General features: G+C 44.5%; 2 protein-coding genes across 4 annotated transcripts; both read right to left on the bottom strand.

Moving 5' to 3' along the window:
- Positions 1 to 261: 261 nt before the first annotated feature.
- Positions 262 to 9,447, bottom strand: ppp2r5b (protein phosphatase 2, regulatory subunit B', beta). Of its 3 annotated transcripts, none has more exons than XM_019856019.1 (14): positions 9,351 to 9,447; positions 9,165 to 9,263; positions 8,662 to 9,053; positions 7,015 to 7,211; positions 6,827 to 6,928; positions 6,670 to 6,762; positions 6,459 to 6,589; positions 6,314 to 6,373; positions 5,321 to 5,429; positions 3,676 to 3,729; positions 2,885 to 3,055; positions 1,999 to 2,126; positions 1,810 to 1,923; positions 262 to 1,732 (listed from the first exon to the last, which is right to left on the bottom strand). In XM_019856019.1, the coding sequence occupies exons 3-14, from the start codon at positions 8,852 to 8,854 to the stop codon at positions 1,591 to 1,593; spliced, it is 1,494 nt and encodes a 497-aa protein (XP_019711578.1). In that variant the 5' UTR covers positions 8,855 to 9,053; positions 9,165 to 9,263; positions 9,351 to 9,447; the 3' UTR covers positions 262 to 1,590. The 3 variants fall into 3 exon arrangements, with proteins under 3 accessions (XP_019711578.1, XP_019711579.1, XP_019711580.1); XM_019856020.1 differs by having other exon boundaries at positions 9,165 to 9,259; positions 9,351 to 9,446; XM_019856021.1 differs by having other exon boundaries at positions 1,810 to 1,911; positions 9,165 to 9,447.
- A 1,549-nt stretch (positions 9,448 to 10,996) lies between these two features.
- mus81 (MUS81 structure-specific endonuclease subunit) lies at positions 10,997 to 18,460 on the bottom strand. The gene is made up of 15 exons (XM_019855978.1): positions 18,169 to 18,460; positions 17,123 to 17,252; positions 16,139 to 16,218; positions 15,856 to 15,963; positions 15,703 to 15,783; positions 15,537 to 15,625; positions 14,950 to 15,126; positions 14,710 to 14,796; positions 14,500 to 14,630; positions 14,318 to 14,430; positions 13,249 to 13,380; positions 12,379 to 12,525; positions 12,200 to 12,303; positions 12,045 to 12,128; positions 10,997 to 11,281 (listed from the first exon to the last, which is right to left on the bottom strand). Exons 1-15 carry the CDS (start codon positions 18,322 to 18,324, stop codon positions 11,215 to 11,217), a joined length of 1,686 nt encoding a protein of 561 aa, XP_019711537.1. The 5' UTR covers positions 18,325 to 18,460; the 3' UTR covers positions 10,997 to 11,214.
- Between the last annotated feature and the right edge of the window lie 259 nt (positions 18,461 to 18,719).

An 18,719-nucleotide genomic window follows, 5' to 3' on the forward strand; every position in this document is an offset into this window, starting at 1 on the left:
CAAATTGTTTTGTCAAAGTGAAGTGTAATGGCAGGTTACTTACTGTAAGCGTTCTACATCCAACTTCACCCCTCCCCACATCCAAAACAACCTTTTTTTTTCCCAGCTGTTTCTTCTTGGAGACAACAAAAAACAAACAGGGTGAAACTGCTACGTGTAATGCATTCAAAACGCCATCCAGTCAGACGTCTTTGGAAAAAAAAAAAACAATTACAAAAATAAATAAATAAATAAATCATACATAATGACACGTATTTTAAAAAAAAAGGCTGCATATATCAAGATATTTGGTAACACAATTACATATTTTGGGTTGATGAAAAGAGACAATCAGCAGCATCAATCATGTACACCCTGCTTTCTTGCTGGGGTTTTTTTTTTTTTTTTTTGCACTGTGTCTAAATTAAAATATTGTACCGAGGCTTTAGCTGACAGGTAAATTGTAAAAACAAACAAAACAAAACAAAAAAAGACAATCAATTTGATTCACTATACATTCAAATGTAAACCCTGTCTCTCTCTCTCTCTCTCTCTCTCTCTCTAAAACAACCAAACAAACAAATGACCGTGCGTTTTCTCACTGAGTCCAGAATAAATACATCGTTCGGTCCAGCAAAATGATTCACATGTAATTGATTGACAGGCAAAAGTACCTTTAAGACAACGTGAACAACGGCCAACAAAAGGTGGAATGAAAGTATTGCTAAAGTAAGATGGACGAAAGCACACCGAAGGTGCAGTTGCTCAAGCCAGAGGTCGACTTGTTTGGAATGAACCCAAGGAAAAAAAAAAAAAAAACGGATCCCTTCACACCCTCTTTTCAAGTGTCGCGGTGAGCACCCGCCGCCGAAGAAAAAGAAGAAAAGAGCCTCCGGCATCCAGCCGTTCTCCCCCGAGGTGGTTTAAGGGCAACCGTGTGGAATTTCTGCGCGTCCTCGCCGTGTTATCTGCTACACTAGTGTTTCTTTCATCACGCACTACGGACACGTTATTTAGATAGAATGCTATAAATATAGAAAACATCGTCATTGTCAGTAGTACGAGTGAGAATGAGGATGTTTCTGTCTACGGTGCCGTCAAAAAGGGGGCAAATTCTTTTTCATGGCACTGTATAGGGTAGATTAGTAGTCGAGTAACAAGTAAGAAGAAGGAACTTTGAAGGACTTGAATTCATCTTTGTCGGTCAATCATCTCTTGTAGATACACTTTTAATCCGAGCGTGGGGACATTTATTTCTTTTTTTTTTTGCAGACGTGACACACGTTTGATTGAACCGTCTTGAACGTTCAAGTGTCGTGTGGAGAGAGACGAGCCCGGAAATTGTCTGCCTGCGTGTTTTCGGATCCATTTTCTGATTTACCGAGTGGGGAAAAAGAGCCAGTCCTGACGCGCGTCTCAGTCCCCCCCGCCCCCCCCTCCTCCTAAAAAAAAACGAAGGTACAATCTTGACCTTGGAGTGCGTACGCTTTGAAAAAATAAAATCAAACCAAAAAGAAGCTACCACCTCCATGACACGAAACAACAAAATATCGATTGGTTTGTGTACCTCTATTGGAGTGAGCCCTCGCGACTTTTGTTACGTACGCCCGCCTAGGTGGCGCTCTCCCCGGCCTCGGGCCGGTCTGCGCCAGCCGCGGGGCTCGGCTGGTCCCCTTTCTCGTAACTTTTGCGGTCCGCCTGTTCCTCCAGGCGCCGCCAGAGCTCGGCGTGCTCCCTCTGCCGCCTCACGTCCCTGAGGAGAGCAACACAGATGAGGACAAGGACCTCCGAGCGCACGCGGGGCCGGGCCCGTAAGGCGCTTCGGCTCACTTCTGTTTCTCCGCCTTGTAGGACGTCGCGAGCTGTTCGAACAGCTCGCCGTTCATTTTCATGAAGGTCTCGAGGATGTCGAAGACGAGAGCCACGATGGGTCTAGGGGGAGACCTTTGCATGGTCAGTGTAGTTAGGGGGAGCCCCGACTTCGAGCCAAACATAAGCGTCCATGTGTGCGCCACCTACTGGTTCCATTGCTCCTTGGAGAACGTGTAGAGGTTGGCAAACACCAGCGGCAGGATCACTTGGCAGTTCTCCTCGATCAGGCTCAGGATGTATTCGTTGTTCCAAAAATAACAAGCTCGCTCCACCACCTGATGCACACATGGGAATGCTTTACGTTCATTTTGGCGTCGCCAAAGCTCATGCTAGCAGTCAACGCAAAAGCCAATTGACATACTCAGAGAACATTCGCATCCCATTCCCAAATCGCCCTCCATCCATCCATTTTCCCATCCACTTTATCCTCACAAGAGTCGGGGTGCTGGAGCCTATCCCAGCCGTCTTCGGGCAGTAGGCGGGGGACACCCTGAATTGGTTGCCAGGGATGAACAACCATCTGCGCTCACACCGAGGGACAATTTGGAGAGTTCAATCAGCCTGCCATGCATGTTTCTGGAATGTGGGAGGAAACCGGAGTACCCGGAGAAAACCCACACAGGCAGTATACAACACAAGGTGTCCTCTGTCATCAGAGCGGACAATAGGAACACTTCAGCCCATTTATCAGTAATATTGTGAAAATGAATGGGATGAATATTTACTTTGCAAGTGAATTTACAGCGTGCGACCCTGAAGCTTCTACTTGCACCTCTAACATTTCAGGTTAGGGGCCGCTGTTTGGTCTATTAAAAAAAAAAAAAAAAAAAATTGTAGTGCCCCTAAAATACTGACATTCATTCAGCATGTAGGATCTTCAGAAAAGACAGTGTAATGCCACCATATAGTGGCCATAAAAAAATGTCCCACGTATATTATTACTTTTCCGTAATGGCTCAGCCCTAGCGATCGTAGTTGTAGTCGTGAACCCCATGAGTGTGTGTTCTAGAGGTGAGGCGGTGGAGCTGTTCACCTGGAAGTGAGGACTGGCGACGCAGGCGGCGATCTTCTTGAAGAGCGGCTCCTGGACTCGGACGAACTGGGACGGCTCGATGGCGTCCAGGATCTGCTCCATCTCGCCCAGGAACATCACCTCCTTCCGCGTGCACGTCTTGGGCCAGTATTTCAGCATCCCTCGGATGATCTGAGACAACGGGGGGGCGTACCGTGGATAGAAAAAGTCTACACACCCCTGTTCAAATGCCCGCTTTGCGGGATTGCCGAATGAAACTTGTTCCACCATGAATGTGACCTGTGGCCTGAACAACTCAGTTGAAAAAAAAAAAAAGAAAGTCTTGTGTGCTGTTGCACAAGTGTACACACCCTCAGCTGTACATATCCTCTCATAACCGGGGGATGCGGCTGCGTTCATAATGAACTCACATAGAATCGGAGTCAGCACATACGAGGAGACGCCTGAGGGTTTTGTGCTAACACTAACTAGTCACTGCTCATGAAACGCTCGAAAGAAAAAAAAAAATGTCAGGAAAGCCGACGACAACATCTGGACTTTATTTGGGTTGAATCAGAGTCATACGAGCAAGAAGTGACATTAAATGGTGGGAAACTTTTCAACCTGTCCTTTTTGTGTCCCAACAACGTGGCCTTTTGAACAGGGGGGGTGTAAACCTTTTCCATCCATTGTATTCTTGGATGACCGCAACGAGATCGAGTCGTCGACTCATTTGACCAGCAACGATGACTCTTGGAATTGACTCGTCCTAAGCTTCATTTTTAAAAGTGTAAAACATAAGTACAACTTACATGCTCAGCGCAAGTGGAGTCTTTCTCAATGAACTGCACAATACAGTAGGTCAGCTATAGAAGAAATACACACACACACACACACACACACACACACACACACACACACACACACGCACACACACACGCACACACACACGCACACACACACGACAATAGCGAGCATTAGTCCCTTTGGCAAAATGTTGCCGAGATCTTTTACAGCTGTGAACGTGTGCGGCACGTGTGCGCATGTTTGGTCCTCGCCCGGTTGCCGTCGCCACGGCGCTTGTGCGCGACAACATTAGACAAAAACAAGCAAAGCGTACGGATCGGCTTCCTCTGCTTTTCTTTTGATGAAGTTACGCAACGCTGTACAATTCAAAGGAGAAAGGGAAGAAAAAAAAAGCGGCGCCAGGATTAGAATCAACGTGAGGATGGGTCAAGCTATTTCAAGTATTGTGCAAAGTCTTAGCCGGCGTTAAGATCGCTTGGGGTAAACACGACGTTTGGACTGCGTTGCTAAGACGGCCTTTTGTGGAACCGGGGGGTCGTGGTTAGGCGACGGATTACGGAGCCAGACGCACTTGCAAAAGGCGGCACTTTCAAGCGTCTGTTTGCACCCAGTGCAGTTTCATTAAAGGAGAGAAAGAGAATTTCGATGTAAACACGGCGATGGCGGCTAAGAATCAAAATCTCTGCTTAACACAGCCTCGTAGGCTTATTTCAGCTCTGGAGAAGCGCCGTTTAGCCTGTCTATTTTGGATTTTGCGTGTTAAGATGCGATTGGCTGGCAAGCAGTTCAGGGTGTCCTCAGCCCACTGCCCGGAGACAGCGGGAATAGGCTCCAGGGCGCCCCGCGACCCTTGTGAGGAGAAGCGGTTCAGAAAAAGGACGGATGGGTGGAAGAGGCGACTCTGAACAATTTTTGTTAACAACTAACTGTAAAAGCATATCGGGGCACAATCAAATGAAGGGAGGTACAATTCAACAGAAAAATAGAGGAAAAGGTTCGCAGGAACAAATTCTAGCCCTGGTAAGCACTTCTGCCAAATTCCAAGCCGCCGTGGGAACGCCGTAAACAAACTGAGCTGCTCTCTTCCTGAATGGGAGTGACACTGCCGTGCAGATTACACACTTCTCGCCTTGCAACAACATTGTCACCGCTATTATACCCAAAGCGCTTCTTATTGAGTCACTCGCATGATTAAAAGGCCCTGCGCTCATACACTATCTTACTTTTGTTTGCATTGCCAGCAAAACTCCCCCTGAGCTCGTCAGCTGGTCCACACAAGTTTGCTGTATGAATCAACAATGGGTGCATGCTGTGTGTTTGTGTGTGTGTATGTGTGTGTGTGTGTGTGTGTGTGTGTGTGTGTGTGTGTGTGTGTGTGTGTGTGTGTGTGTGTGGGCAGGAGAACTGTGAGGAGAAACGTCAAATGAGGTGTCACTGACGAACCTGCCAAGCACACACATGCATTTCAGTGTGTGACTCGACTCTGCCATCTAGTGGCCGCCTAGTGTTCTCGCCCAAAAAAAGCAAATTGGCACACGCGACAAGGGAAAACAACAACTATGATCCAGCCAATAGCACGTGAAGGAATGTCCACCGAGCAGCGAACGGGCTGCCTTGGACTCATCCGAACTGAGTTGCAGCGTGACTGACCGGCGCGTGGAAGACGGACAGAGACTTTGCCGTGTGCAGGGGGATGAGAACCCGCACCAGGAACTGCTTGTGTTCGGCCTTCAGGGGCTGAGCGAAGCCGTTGATGATGCTGGCGGGGGGACACAAAAGCGAAAATTAGCACCGGCTCATCAGGATGAAAATTCGGTCAATGTTCATTCATCTCTCAGGACAGCAAAAGGGAACTTTGCGTTGCATGACGAGTGGAGCTCCGCCCCTTCGTGATGGCGTGACGTCGTCTCATCCGTCTTTCCGACTGCGTGTCCTCGTTCATTCATCGTCGCCGGTGTGGGCGGGGCTATAAATATCTCTTGTGAGTAGCAACATGACTGCCAGCCTCTCTCTCCTCGCGTGACTCATCCCTCTACATTGGTTTCCAACTTGTTTTTTTTTTTTTTCGGGTACATTGACTTGCCCTTGTTTGAGTAATTTCCCCCCAAAATCAAGCGCGGTGGAGCCTGGCGTTTAACTTTGTTCCTTAACTCAAATCATCTTTCCGACTGAAATGAATGGAAATGCTGTTAATACGTTGCATCCTCCCCAAAAACCAACCCCCCCAAAATTCATGATCAAAGCACTCTATAACAATGTCATACTTTTACTATCATGACATAATTCAAAACAAATCGTTTTTGTCACACTTTCTCTTTCAGTCGTGCCTCTCATTCTCATTCTGGTGTGCCACCCGGGGGCAGCATAAGGCAGAGATATGGATAGACTGTGGCAGAGGCTCAGCTCCTGTCTCGGCTCTTTACTGCGGCAGTTATAATTGTTCTTCGCCGAGGATAAAGAATACATGCCTGTGAGTATTCTTTTATTGTCTGTCTACATGTGTTGTGTGTGTTCAGATATCCGTTGCGGAGAGGGTGACGACACCGCCACGTTGATGCAAACCCTTAGACCGTTTGTCGATGGGGTTTCTCATTGTATGCGAGCACTCGGGTAGCAGAGGGTAAAGAAGTGCTTTGTGCTCACCTGCCGAGGATCTCCAGCAGCTCTGCGACGCCATTAAATTGCTCACTCTCATAAATGAACCTGGGAAACAGATGATGCGTTATGATTATTCTGATCATGGCCATTCTTTGCAAGCAGGGCTTCAAAATAGCAGCAGGGGCAGTACCTGAGGAAGATGTGATTTATCTGCTTGCGGATGTAGGCTCGGAGGCCAAGTAGTTTTCCGTACATACGGTGTAAAATCGTCTTGAGGTACTCCCTCTCCCTGGGGTCCTCGCTATCGAACAGTTCTAGGAGCTAAACACACAGCATGCGCTTCCACTAACTGTCTTTCTGGAACACTGACACGCGTGGGAAGGACAGGAGAGAAGCACTACCTGGAATACGAATTTCTGGTCCACGTAGCGCTTGGCCACGGGGGGCTTGAAATCGGGACTTTCCAAGAAGCGCAGGAAGAATTCGTACACCAGCTGGGAAAGAGGCGCAAAGTTTGATCACTTTTTTTCTGACACGGTTTGACAAGATGGCGTCTACCTGAAGATGTGGCCAGGAAGCCTCCTGCGGGGGGTCGTCCTCCTCCGGGTCAAACTCGGGATTCTCGCACGGCGGGAGACAGCGGAAGATATTCTCGGAGATCTGCGATGAAAGATGAAAGTAGATGCGAGAGGGCGGGAATGAGCCGAGAGAGGGAGAAGAGGAGCGGCGGCGTTCTCCCGCCGTACCATCTTAATGGCCTCCGGGTAGAGCGGCTCGATGAGGACTCCTTTGCTGGTGGCCACGTTCTCCACCAGCTCATTGAGCGCCGCTCGCTTGATCTCCTTGCCGTTCAGGTCGGCCACGCAGTCCAGGAAGTCAAAGGTCACGCAGCACTGCTGCAGCTTCTTGCAGAAGAGGTCGTGGAATTCAGCGGCGGGGGCGTCTGCGGACCAGTAAAGGAAAAAAAAAAAAAAACAAGAACACGGTTACAGACCTTTTCGCCATGACATCACATGTAAAACAAGAGCAATTTGGAAAACAGATTTCAACCTTCTTCTGTCCCGCCGTACTTTGAGCATGCGTCGGTCGAAAAGATGTTACGTGAGCTAAAGTGTTCGCGAGAGAGATCCGACCATGGCCTTAATTTGCATCTCAACTGGTAAATTGATTACATCATCACCTCTTTGCATTCAATAAAAATAAAAATAAAAATAAAAAAAAGACTTCTCGGCAGCCCTACTAGAACAGCTGAACTTTATGTGGGGTTACTGAGAGACACTTTAACAGTGTGGCAGGTGTGTATTTAAGATGAGGTTTAATGTGATTGCTTCATTCTGAACACAGCCAGATCCTCAGTTACAATAGGGTGTGCACACTTGTGCAACCACACTCCCCGTCCCGACGGAATTTCTTTGTGTCAGTTGTGTGCTATAGGTTTGAAATAATACATCTCGGTTTCATTTTTTTGTACCTGCCATTAGAACAAGTTTTGACCTTTTATAGCCACTGTACAGAGAGGCAAATCTACAAAAAAAAACTGTCATGTGACTTGAGACAGCCTTTTTATTCTTTTTTTTTCTTTTTGCTTCCACCAAGAGACCTCAATTTTATGAGCAGTGCTTCACTTGTTGCTATTAATTAGGTGGTGGCTAGATGTGTTTAAATGGTACGAGCCGTGTTCCACTTGCAGTACTGTGAATGAGACTGAATTGTTACACTGGCCAAGCGAGTGTTTTCCAAACGTGATTGCACATCCATCCATTCATTATCTGTACCGCTTATCCTGTTGAATAAAATATTATTGAAAAGTAAAAGTTAATAAGACCAGGATATATCATCTTAAAAGTGTTTCTACCAGTAATGAGAGCTATATTAGTCAATTGAACATTTTTTTGAAGAGATGTCTGAAGGATTTGTGCTTCTTAGAACTGTTCATAATTCCCTTCATCTTAAACTGAAGAAAAACAACCCCCAAAGCATGAAGGGTGGATGAAAACCAATTTAGTAACAGTTCGTGATAGCACAAAACATTCTGGGTTGTGCTCAAGAGAGCAAAAAAAAAAAAAAAAAACATTTAGTAACAGTTCCTGATAGCACAAAACATTCTGGGTTGTGCTCGAGAGAGCAAAAAAAAAAAAAAAAAAAAAATTCTACTAGGACATCTGAACTTCGTTTCGGGTCATCAGAGGTCATTTAAATGGTGGCAGATATATGCTGACTCTCATTTAACATATACGTCTGACGTGATTCATTCGGAAAGCAGCCACGTCGTTATGAAAAGATTCCAATATGGCATCTCAGAAATTTTGCAAGGAAATTGACCGGAAACTTTTGGGCAATTAACAATTGTTCTGTGCTTCTGGTTTTTCTCAGGGAGGTGTGGACTGACTGACCTTTGAGAAGGGGCAGGGGCGTAAGCTCCACCACGGAGCTCTGGTATCGGAAGTTTGACGAGCTGGGGGACCTCCTTCGGCGCGCCCTGCGGATGGATCGTCGCACGAATCCGTCCACCTTCTCCGCTGACGGCACCGAGAAGCTGCTGGTAGGTGAGGACGGGCTGGACGGGGGAAGCTTGGTGGTCTCCATGGTTGGAGGGGGCGGGGAGAGGGTGAGGGGGGTTCACCAAATGTGGGTGACTGGGGCCTCGGAATCACAGATGGGACAAGGTGATGTGAGGATGGGAATGTTCTGGGACTTCTGGGGGACAATGATGTCAAAACACGCACGTTAATCAACGGCCGTCCTGCTGGTCCTGAGCCTGGTCGACATCCGAACACGCACACTCCTAATTTATAAAAAAAAAAAAAAGACCAGGTTGAGTTGCAACCGTCAATCCGTGCCCACCTCGGTTCCTCGGAAAGCACCTCGCGGCTGCTCTCCTTTCCTCCGGGCCTACCTCGGATGCTGGTCCCGATGTTCGCCGTCCTCCAGACGCGCGCGCAGATCAGGGCGGGGGAACGAGCCTCACCTCGCCGCGCGACTCCGCTCCGTCTGACTGGACGAAGAGAAGAAGCTGTCCAAGCGCTGGCAACCGAAGAGACACAATACAACTCCAAAATGCTCTTTGTGAGACAATAGCAACCTCTGGGGCGATGCGCTCTCCGTCCTCCGTGGGTCGTTATCCGTAACGGGCGAGAATCAGCGGCTCAGGTTCGACTGCTCATCTCTAAGCCAGACGCTGCGAAGGAGCACGCCGGAAATACACTATTTGCTCTTTCACAATAATAAACGCCGACATGTCCAAAATCATTGGAAGCTGTTGAAACGAGAAGACTACAGTACTAATTTAGTCCACAGGCTTGTAGGTTAATTTAGTCCGAACCAAAAGCGATCCGTTGTGACAGATCACAACGCTTTTCGTTAGCGCTCTGAACCACGTTGAGGCTTTATTTTGAAACAACAGGACCAGACAACGCGTGCTCTCCATCTAAGCATATTAAGCTTGATGCATGAGGGAAGATGCTCCATCCAGACTGCGGATGACGCTAACGGATGGATACTCGTGTCATTGTAAGATTAGGAGAATTTTGAATTTGAAAAACATGTTATTTAAACAATATTTATTTAAAAAAAAATTGTCACGAATTTGTTTGGGGGCGGGGAGAATCAGCCTGCATTGTCAACTCAATTTTATTTATAGAGAGCATTTTAACAGCTGTTTAAAAAAAAGGGTACACATAAAATCAAACCTAAGGCAAAATGCAAGACATAATCTAACAGTTGTAACATTACTCAACTCAACTGTATTATTTATAGAGCACTTTTAAAACAACCGCAGTGCGAACAAAGTGCTGTACTCAAAGTAAAAATCAGACATAAAAACAAAGACAGGAAAACCAATAAATTAATAAGATAAAAACAGTTAAGACAATAAAACAATCCCGATTCTCATGCTGAGTCAAAAACCAAAGAAAATGTTTTGTTTCTAATAATTCTATCCATCCATTTCTATGAATTCATTAATGATTGAAGGGCAAGCAAAACTGCCCAGGGAAATTGTAACATAGTTTCTAGTCCCAAGTAAGTGGTTTATTCCTTGTTCTACAACTTTCTTTGGGGACTTCATATTTTAGCCACATAGTGAGCAAATTAATTTCTAGATGTGATTTGAGTGTAAAATGAGCAGCGGGAGGAGGGACAAATGTTTTGGGGTAATGAGATGATCATTCAACATCATCATTTCACGGAGACGTCTTCTGAAGATGTCGTTACGTCGTTTATGCGCGTCGTAAGTATGACCATCACCACAAACGTCCACCTGTGATTTGAGTGTAAAATAAGCAGCGGGAGGAGGGACAAATTGTTTTGGGGTAATGAGATGATCACTTAACATCATCATTTCATGGAGACGTCTTCTGAAGATGTCGTTATGTCGTTTATACGCGTCGTAAGTATGACCATCACCACAAACGTCCACTTTGTGCTTTGTTTCAAATAGGATTAAACATTTTATTTTAAAGCAGGATTTAAAAAAAAATGTACAAAACAGGTTGACATGGCACACACGTGGGATTAAACATTTTATTTTAAAGCAGGATTTTAAAAAAATGTACAAAACAGGTTGACATGGCACACACCATTTGAAACACTCAACAATCATCCACTTAAAATTAACCACATTTCTTCCTCTTCTGTTGATAAACACATCAACGTATCGCATATTTCTGATCAATTTGGCCCTTCTTCACATTAAGGGTTATGTTGTTTTCCAGGTGACTTTCATCTGACTCTTTTCTTCTGTAGATAAACACATCAACGTATCGCATATTTCCGATCAATTTGGCCCTTCTTCACATGAAGGGTTATGTTGTTTTCCAGGTGACTTTCATCTGAGCAACTCCGACCAACGGTTGGGATGCAAAGCTCCAATTGGTTTGACTCCATCCCGTATCAGCACTGAATAAAAATGGTAGCAGCAAGAATCCTTCATTGAAATCCAAGACGATTTAGGACAGCGCTCCTTTGGTGCAGTATAGCTGGTAGAGAGTTCGGCTCAAAGCGGGACCCAGATTCCTTGGGGAAACAAAGTGGCAGAGTTTTAGCGTCTTTCTAAGAAGTTGTTTGTGCGCCAGCTTGGCGATGGACCAAAGGGAAAATCTGTCACCCAACGAGCCTCAAGGATTTGTAATTGGGATCAGGAGACTTCTTTTCTATTACAACACTCAACAAGAGCCGCAACACAACACTGCGTGGACCTCCTACATGTGTGTATGTGACATCACGGCAAAACGATTTATTGGTTGCAGAAATGGACCAAAGGGAAAGTCTGTCACCCAACGAGCCTCAAGGATTTGTAATTGGCACCAGATGTCATAAAATGGCACCAAATTGTAATTCAAATCACCTTTACCCGTTGAAACAAATGAAAATCTTTCCCAGAAAAAAGTTTTTAAAAAACAATCCAAATTTTGTCATGCTTTTTAAATTATTCAAATGATTGCACTTTATAAAAACATGTTGCAAACACAGAATTCAATAGAATGTCAAGCATTAAACGGTATGTGCATGGTGACTACTTTATATTGACTCCAAAGTGTGACTTGTCCAGAAGGGGGTAGTATAATACAGTCACGAAGACTAAGAAGACCCTCCCAACTACTGCGACTCAGTAAACTGCAGGAACAGCTGTTTTTTCTTTTGCTGAGGATAAAGAATACATGCCTGTGAGTGTTGTCATCTTGTCTGTTCTAGATGTGGTTGCGTACCATTTGTGTTCAAATATCCATTGCCTAAAGTGTGATCATAATGTCGCAAACTAGCAATGCTATTTGCCAACCTGTTGAGCCTCCCGCATCGAATGGTGGACAGCAGCTTCTCCTTGCCCGCTTCACTTGCGCACTCGTCGTACGCCGCCAGGAGACTGAGGCAGGAAGATTTGAGATGAGCGGCGCACGTTTGCGCCACGCGGTATTCGCAGAGCGAGGCTGCTACCTGTGTGGTGTGTTGTATCTCTCCAGGATGGCCGCCGCTTTGTCTGCGGACAGGCCGCTCACTTGCATCAACTGTCGAGCAAAGACTTCACGCACCGTCTGACTCTAAAGCGGAGACGAGGCGCAAGGCGTCAGTCACTCAAGCGTGCCGGACGCAAGCCCGAAAAGCAGGCGGCTCACCTTGTTCTTGATGGCGCCGTCATTAAACTCGGCGAAAGACAACAAGGAGGAGGAGAAGGGGGCGCCGTCGTCGCGGCGGTCCGAGTCACCGTTCAGCTCACGCGAGTGGCACACCAGCGTGCGTTTCTGAGGATTCCAGGTCACACGCTTTCACAAAACATTCAATTCGTTCATTCCATTCATTTTCATTTTTAACATCAAATGTTTTCCCTGATATTTGCATTTTATCCAATACATGTGTCTCTTAAATAACATTTTAAAATGGATACAGTATTTTTTTGATGACTATTTCTGTATCGAGAAATTTTACTCATCCATTTTTTTCCTATTTTTCTCCAAATAGTTTTTTTTTTACTAATCGAATAATTTTGCTTAAAAAATCAAAACAAAAAAAAACACTTTTTATTTGTCTCCCTCACCTTGTGAATGTTTTTATTCTCTGTATTTTTAGCTACTATTTGTGTTTTTTTTGTGTCTAATATTGGTACATTTTCGATTTAATTTAGGTGCTCTATGCTAATATTTCTACATTTTCCCCCAGTGCAATAATTTTGCATGTCCCATCTCATATTTGTAATATGGATGCAATGTGTTGAGATTTTTTTTCATATTTTTTTGTTTGGTATTTGTGTATTTTTGACTAATATTTTTTGCATTAGTTTCTGCATGTTTTGTCGCCATTTGAGAATTGTTGGTTCAGTTCTTATTTGATACTTACAAGTTTGTGGCTCCCCAATTTGTCAAACCCTCGCGTCGTTTTGTCGCCATTTGAGAATTGTTGATTCGGTTCTTATTCGATACTTAAAGTTTGTGGCTCCCCAATTTGTCAAACCCTCGCGTACCATCACGTGTTTGTTTTTCCCATTCCACTCTAAACGCGCCGTGCTCGTTGACGACGGCCTGCTGCAGCGTCATTTCGGGGAGGCTCAGGTGGGACGCCGCCTTCCCGAATCCCTCCACCAGGTAGATGGGCTTGCGCAGGCCGCACCTCTTCATGCGAAACTGACACAGGGAACACAACAAAAACAAATAAAAATAAAAAAATAAAGCTTAAAAATAAATAAAAAACAATTAAAAATGTGCAGTGCGTGCAGACTGTGGAAGTTTTGGTGATATGAATCTGTTCCATAAAGTGAGATGAAAAACGAAATCCAAAAGCAATCTTTCCCATAGGAAATAATTTAAATCCAATTAATCTGTTCCAGATGCCTAAATATCAAGACTTTTTTTATTATAGGAAATAACTTGATGCAGTAGAACAATGTCAGATAGAAATTACAAATGAAATGGATAAATAAACACTGAAGATCATTTTTATCAATACTAAAAACTTGATAGCGTCCTCGACGGCTGATATTCCGTATGATTTAGAAGTTTTCCTCCACCAACACACCTGATTAAAATTATCAGCAAGCTCTGCAGGAGCCTGATATCATCCTGATCATTTAAATCAGGTATGTTGGAGGAGGGAAACATCGAAAACGTGCAGGACCGGAACTTGACAATTCTGGCCCAGAGCAAGGAGGCAAGAGACTGGGAGGCATTTTGTGAGTTCTTTTTTGAATTCTGTTTCTCACCATCTATCAAATGGCTGCTGCCCACAACTTTGACGTACTGCGTAAAAAGCATATTCCACAATCACTTTTCCGAACAACTGAAGGCAACTACAAGTTTCACGGCCTGCTCGGCAACATCTGTGAAACCTCCAGTCAAATGTCAGGCCTTCAAAATGGACGCATGCCAGTAAGTTGTCCACTCAAAACTATTTCGTGACCCAAGAAACTGTCGTGAGACTCTCATTCGATTGCAAGATTTTATTTTGAAGGTCTGACTTTTGGCAGGATGAGTGAGGCAAAATTGAACAATTGTTAAGCGCTGTCTTGGTGTCGCAAAGCCAAAATGTAAACATGTTACGGTTTAGAAGTTGTTCTTAGCGGACCTTCTGCTCCCTGAAGCGTCCGTCGATGATGCTACCGCACAGGTCGTCAATCCGCTTCCTTTCGATGATGTAATCGAGGACCAGCTCCCTCTCTGCGCCGGTTCGCGAGTGACCTGCGGAATGTTTCGTGTTAGTGTGGACAAGCGGGCGGCGGCAAGGCTGGCCGAGAGCAGAAATCCCACCTGACGCGGGCGTGACTTTCTCCCGGGCCACCCACAGGAAGTCGCCCACGTGGAGTTTCCTGACGTCAAAGTCGATGCGCTGCCTGCGCAGCTCCGTGACCAGCTCCTGTTTGCACTGGTGGCTGCTGCCGCTGCAGGCGCACCGCCACGTGTTGAAAGGCGGCGGCTGAATGAGATGAAAACACGGCAGCTCGCGCTAACTGCGCTTACCCGGTCGTCTCGCTGACGTCAACGCACAGGACGATATCGAAGGTCCCTGCCAGGAGTCGTCCGCCGCTTGCTGCCTCGCAGCTCGGTCTGAGAGAAGAACACTTGGGTCATTTCAAAAGCCCAACGCTTCCCATATGCACTTTTTCAAATGACAAGATGTAATACTGTAACTAATTGTAGAATGACTTTGCAAGCACCCAAGCTACCACCAGAGGACGCTAATTTCCATCCCCTACTTACGCTAATCTGCCTTCGCCATCCTCCTCCTCTTCCTCACTCACAGTGAGGTCCACGGTCACAGGACAACCTTCCTCTTCCTCTTTGTCATCGTCCTTGTCCTCCAGAGGCGGTTTGGAATCACAGGCAGCTGAATGCAGACGCTGCGCCAAAGACACGCCTTCCTCCGTCAGAGAGTAACTGCCAAGGTGAGATGCCAGTCAGCCAGGGAGAAATGTTCACATGAAATATGTCATTTATTTTTGCAATTTTTTTGCCCCCCACCCCCCACCCCCTTAAATAGATGGATGGTGTCTTTGTGTATTTTCCTGTCTACTGTTTGTGTTTTTCATCTGGTTAAGTCCATTTCTAATTTCAAACTTTGATATATTTTGTGTCAAATTTGGGGGAGATTTTCATCAAATTTTTGTGAATCTTTTCTATCATTTGGTAAATTTTTGTCTGAATAAATTTAGCATTTTTTGTACAATATTTGCATTTTTTTTTAAAATATTTTCGTATTCCGGGGATCTACTAGTTTTGTACACGTGATTTGTTTTTTGAAAAGAAGTCATGGAAAACCGTATATTCGTCTTCAAATGAAAAAGTACCGCGCAGGATTGTGCGTCTTCATCAGCAGGTTCCTCTTGACCAGGGTGGCGACCGCCGACCAGGCCGCATACTTGCTCCCGAGCTCGGGCTACGGGCGGAGAAAGCGTAAATGTCCAGAGGGTCAAGAAGTCTATCTGGAATTCAAGAGGCTTAACGGGAACTGACCACCGTGAAGGATTTGTGGCAAAGATGTTGCGCTTGGGCCTGCAGCTCCATCTTGAACATGAAACCTTTACTGCCCGCCGTCTGCACAGAGACACGCCGCTCGCTCTTTGCGCTGTCAAATAAAGAAACCCGGCGAGACGGCGATCACATTACCTGCGAGTGTCGGTAAAGTGCGAGCAGCACGGCGTAGCCGCCGGATCCTTTTTGAGGCATGTACTCCCTTTTCTTTCTCTTGGTCACCGCTCTTTCTAGTTTCTGGTCCTGGGTGATTTGACACAGAAAGCCATGGTTGGATGATGACATAAAGAACACTTTTCACTCATGGAGGTAGCACTTCACAGGCCGCTGAATAGACACGGCCAAACACAACTTGGCTGAAAGCCGGGTGTCATTTCGCAAAAAAAGAAAAAAAGAGATGTTTTGAATCCTGTGTCACCTTCCTGCTGGCACGTGGACTTTTGTCGTCGGAGGGGACAGCAGGCGACGACGCTTCTTTGCTGAGGGCGATGTCCTCGCCTAAAGGAGGGACGAGGCCACGTTCACCGCCACGTAGGACTTTGCTGTTTCAAACCACAACGTTTTGTCTCTTTTCCCACACATGACGCGCTTCAAATCAATCACACGCTTTGTCTTACAGTTACAAATGAAATCATGATCCTCAGCATTATTTTCTTTACATTTTATTATTGTCTGTGTAGCACTGTTTTAGTTCTCATCTTGGTGTATTTGTGGCCGAGATTTGTCTACTTTTCTTATTTTCGATCACTTCATGTGTTCAGTTCTTGTAATATTTGTTTTTTTTTCATCTCGCATTTTTTTTCTTTTTGAACTGTTATTTTGGTATGTCTCATCTACTTTTGAGTAATTTGTGCTTTTTTTTCCCCCCAATATATATTTTTTTAATTTCTTGTAATATCGATATAGGTTTGTGTCCAATAATTTATTTATTTATTTAGTTATTTTGATCTGGTATTTTGGTCATTATCATCTTTTGTTCCTAATATGTAATTTGTGTCGACTAATTTGTATTTTCTTAATGCCTGTTGCAGCATTTTGTATTTTCTTTCATCATTTTTGCATTATTTTGTGAGTTTATTTCTTGTCATTTTAAACAAGAATTCACCCGTTGCATGTTCATCTCATATTTGTCAACTAATATTTTGCATTTTTTTTGTCTACTATTTTGTATTACATTCTTAAGATTTGTTGTCATATGTATAGTTTGTTTGTTACTTTTGATTTTATGTTTCTATATATTGTGTTACCTACTGCAATTTTTTTTGTTTGTTTCAATTATTCTCAAGTTGAACCAATCAGCTATCAAACTCCACAAATTAACTTCCATTATTTCATCACACGGCAAAAGTGAACCGGAAAAAAAACAACGTCTGAGTTATTGTGTATGTTCTGTGGGTCTCACCGCACTCTCTGTAGTGTTGTTGCAGCTTTGAGTCCAGGATCTTGCATATGCCGTCTCCAAAGTTCTGCAGGATCTTGGCCTCTCTGGCATCCCGAAGTGGAAGAGGATATTTATTCAGAGAATTGATGGCCTACAAACACACAAACAACAATAATGGTTGGTTGCAGGTATGGGCGCGTCCTAGCCTCCCCCGATTAATTTAAATGTATTTGTGAAATAAATCAGAATAAAAACAGAAAATTGAATTGCATGTTTTTTCCATCTTCAGGTCATATTGCTCAATCTTAGTTGGTTGAGTAATCAAACATTCAAATGATATTTTTCTCGGTATTTCCCAAATAGTTTATTATTGGCTTATTTGTTTATTTGATATGGTTATAATACAAAATAAATTACATGTCAAACAGCAGGTCTAGAAAGCTACTCTCACACTCTGCAAAGGAATTCAATCAGGACTTCTCCAAAAGTTCACTGGCTTTAAGAACTGTGAAGATGCGAGGGGAAAAAAAAGGCCTATATTAAAACGTAACTTGACCTGTTGAGACGTTTTGTTTTTTTCCAACAACTTTTGATTTCAGTAAATAAGACCTCCACATGCTGCTAAGTAAACAAATGACTATTTTCACTTCTTTAAGATAAGATAAGATAAGATAAGATATCCTTTATTTGTCCCACACTGGGGAAACCACCACCACTTTAGAAAGTATAAAATGTTTTGAAACGCCGTTGTGTGAAAAATTTGCATATCTGCTCTATGAATGTGTTATTTTAGGTTAAATGTTCTGTAAAGCACTTTGTTACAGCTGCAGCTGTTTTGAAAGTGCTATGTCAATAAAAATGTATTGTAATTGGGAGGTTTGGTTAAAAAAATGTATTCTCAGCTCATCATCTTTAAAAGGTGATTAATTGTGTGGGCGGTCATTTGCAAGGAGTATTTAGGAAAATGTGAGTAAAAAAAATATATCAAGGAATAATAATTCTTTTCAACATTCGAACCCCAAATGTAGTAGCATATCACGAGCCAGGGTGTTTTTGCAGCAACCGACCTTCTGATAAACGTACTGGATCTTCAGGCCTTTTTCTTTGGCCTCGTCTCGGAGTTCAGTGAGCCACTTGAGGAACAGCGGATTCGGACACGCGGGCACGGGACGTTTTCGGCCCATCTGGACCGGCTCGGAGGCGGACATGTCGCTGGATGACATCACAAATGGAGTGTCACAGAGTAGTCACCTAATTGCAGGGTGTCACGCACAGATGAGACGGCGCTCATGCTTGTGGTCTTGGAGACACGGAAGGTGACTCCGTCCGCAAATCACCAATCATATAAATTCCGGATAGTCAAACGTACCTTTTCAATCTTAACAAAGTTTGCCATGCGCTTTCTGGTCCAATCAGATGTTACCTTGGCGTGACTTCCTGGTTTGTCACGAAGAAGAAGGAAGAGGAGAAAACTACGGCAACATTGCCACCTAGCGGTCATTTCCCAACTAGCAGTCGCATGTGAAAACAAAGCAAGCTATTCATTCCGCACGTTACAGCATTTCAAGGAAGTCGATATAAAATCAGCAATAACACGTCACACACATGGAATTTTGTG

This window comes from Hippocampus comes, unplaced genomic scaffold, assembly GCF_001891065.2.
Source record: "Hippocampus comes isolate QL1 unplaced genomic scaffold, H_comes_QL1_v1.1 scaffold246, whole genome shotgun sequence".
Taxonomy (NCBI): domain Eukaryota; kingdom Metazoa; phylum Chordata; class Actinopteri; order Syngnathiformes; family Syngnathidae; genus Hippocampus; species Hippocampus comes.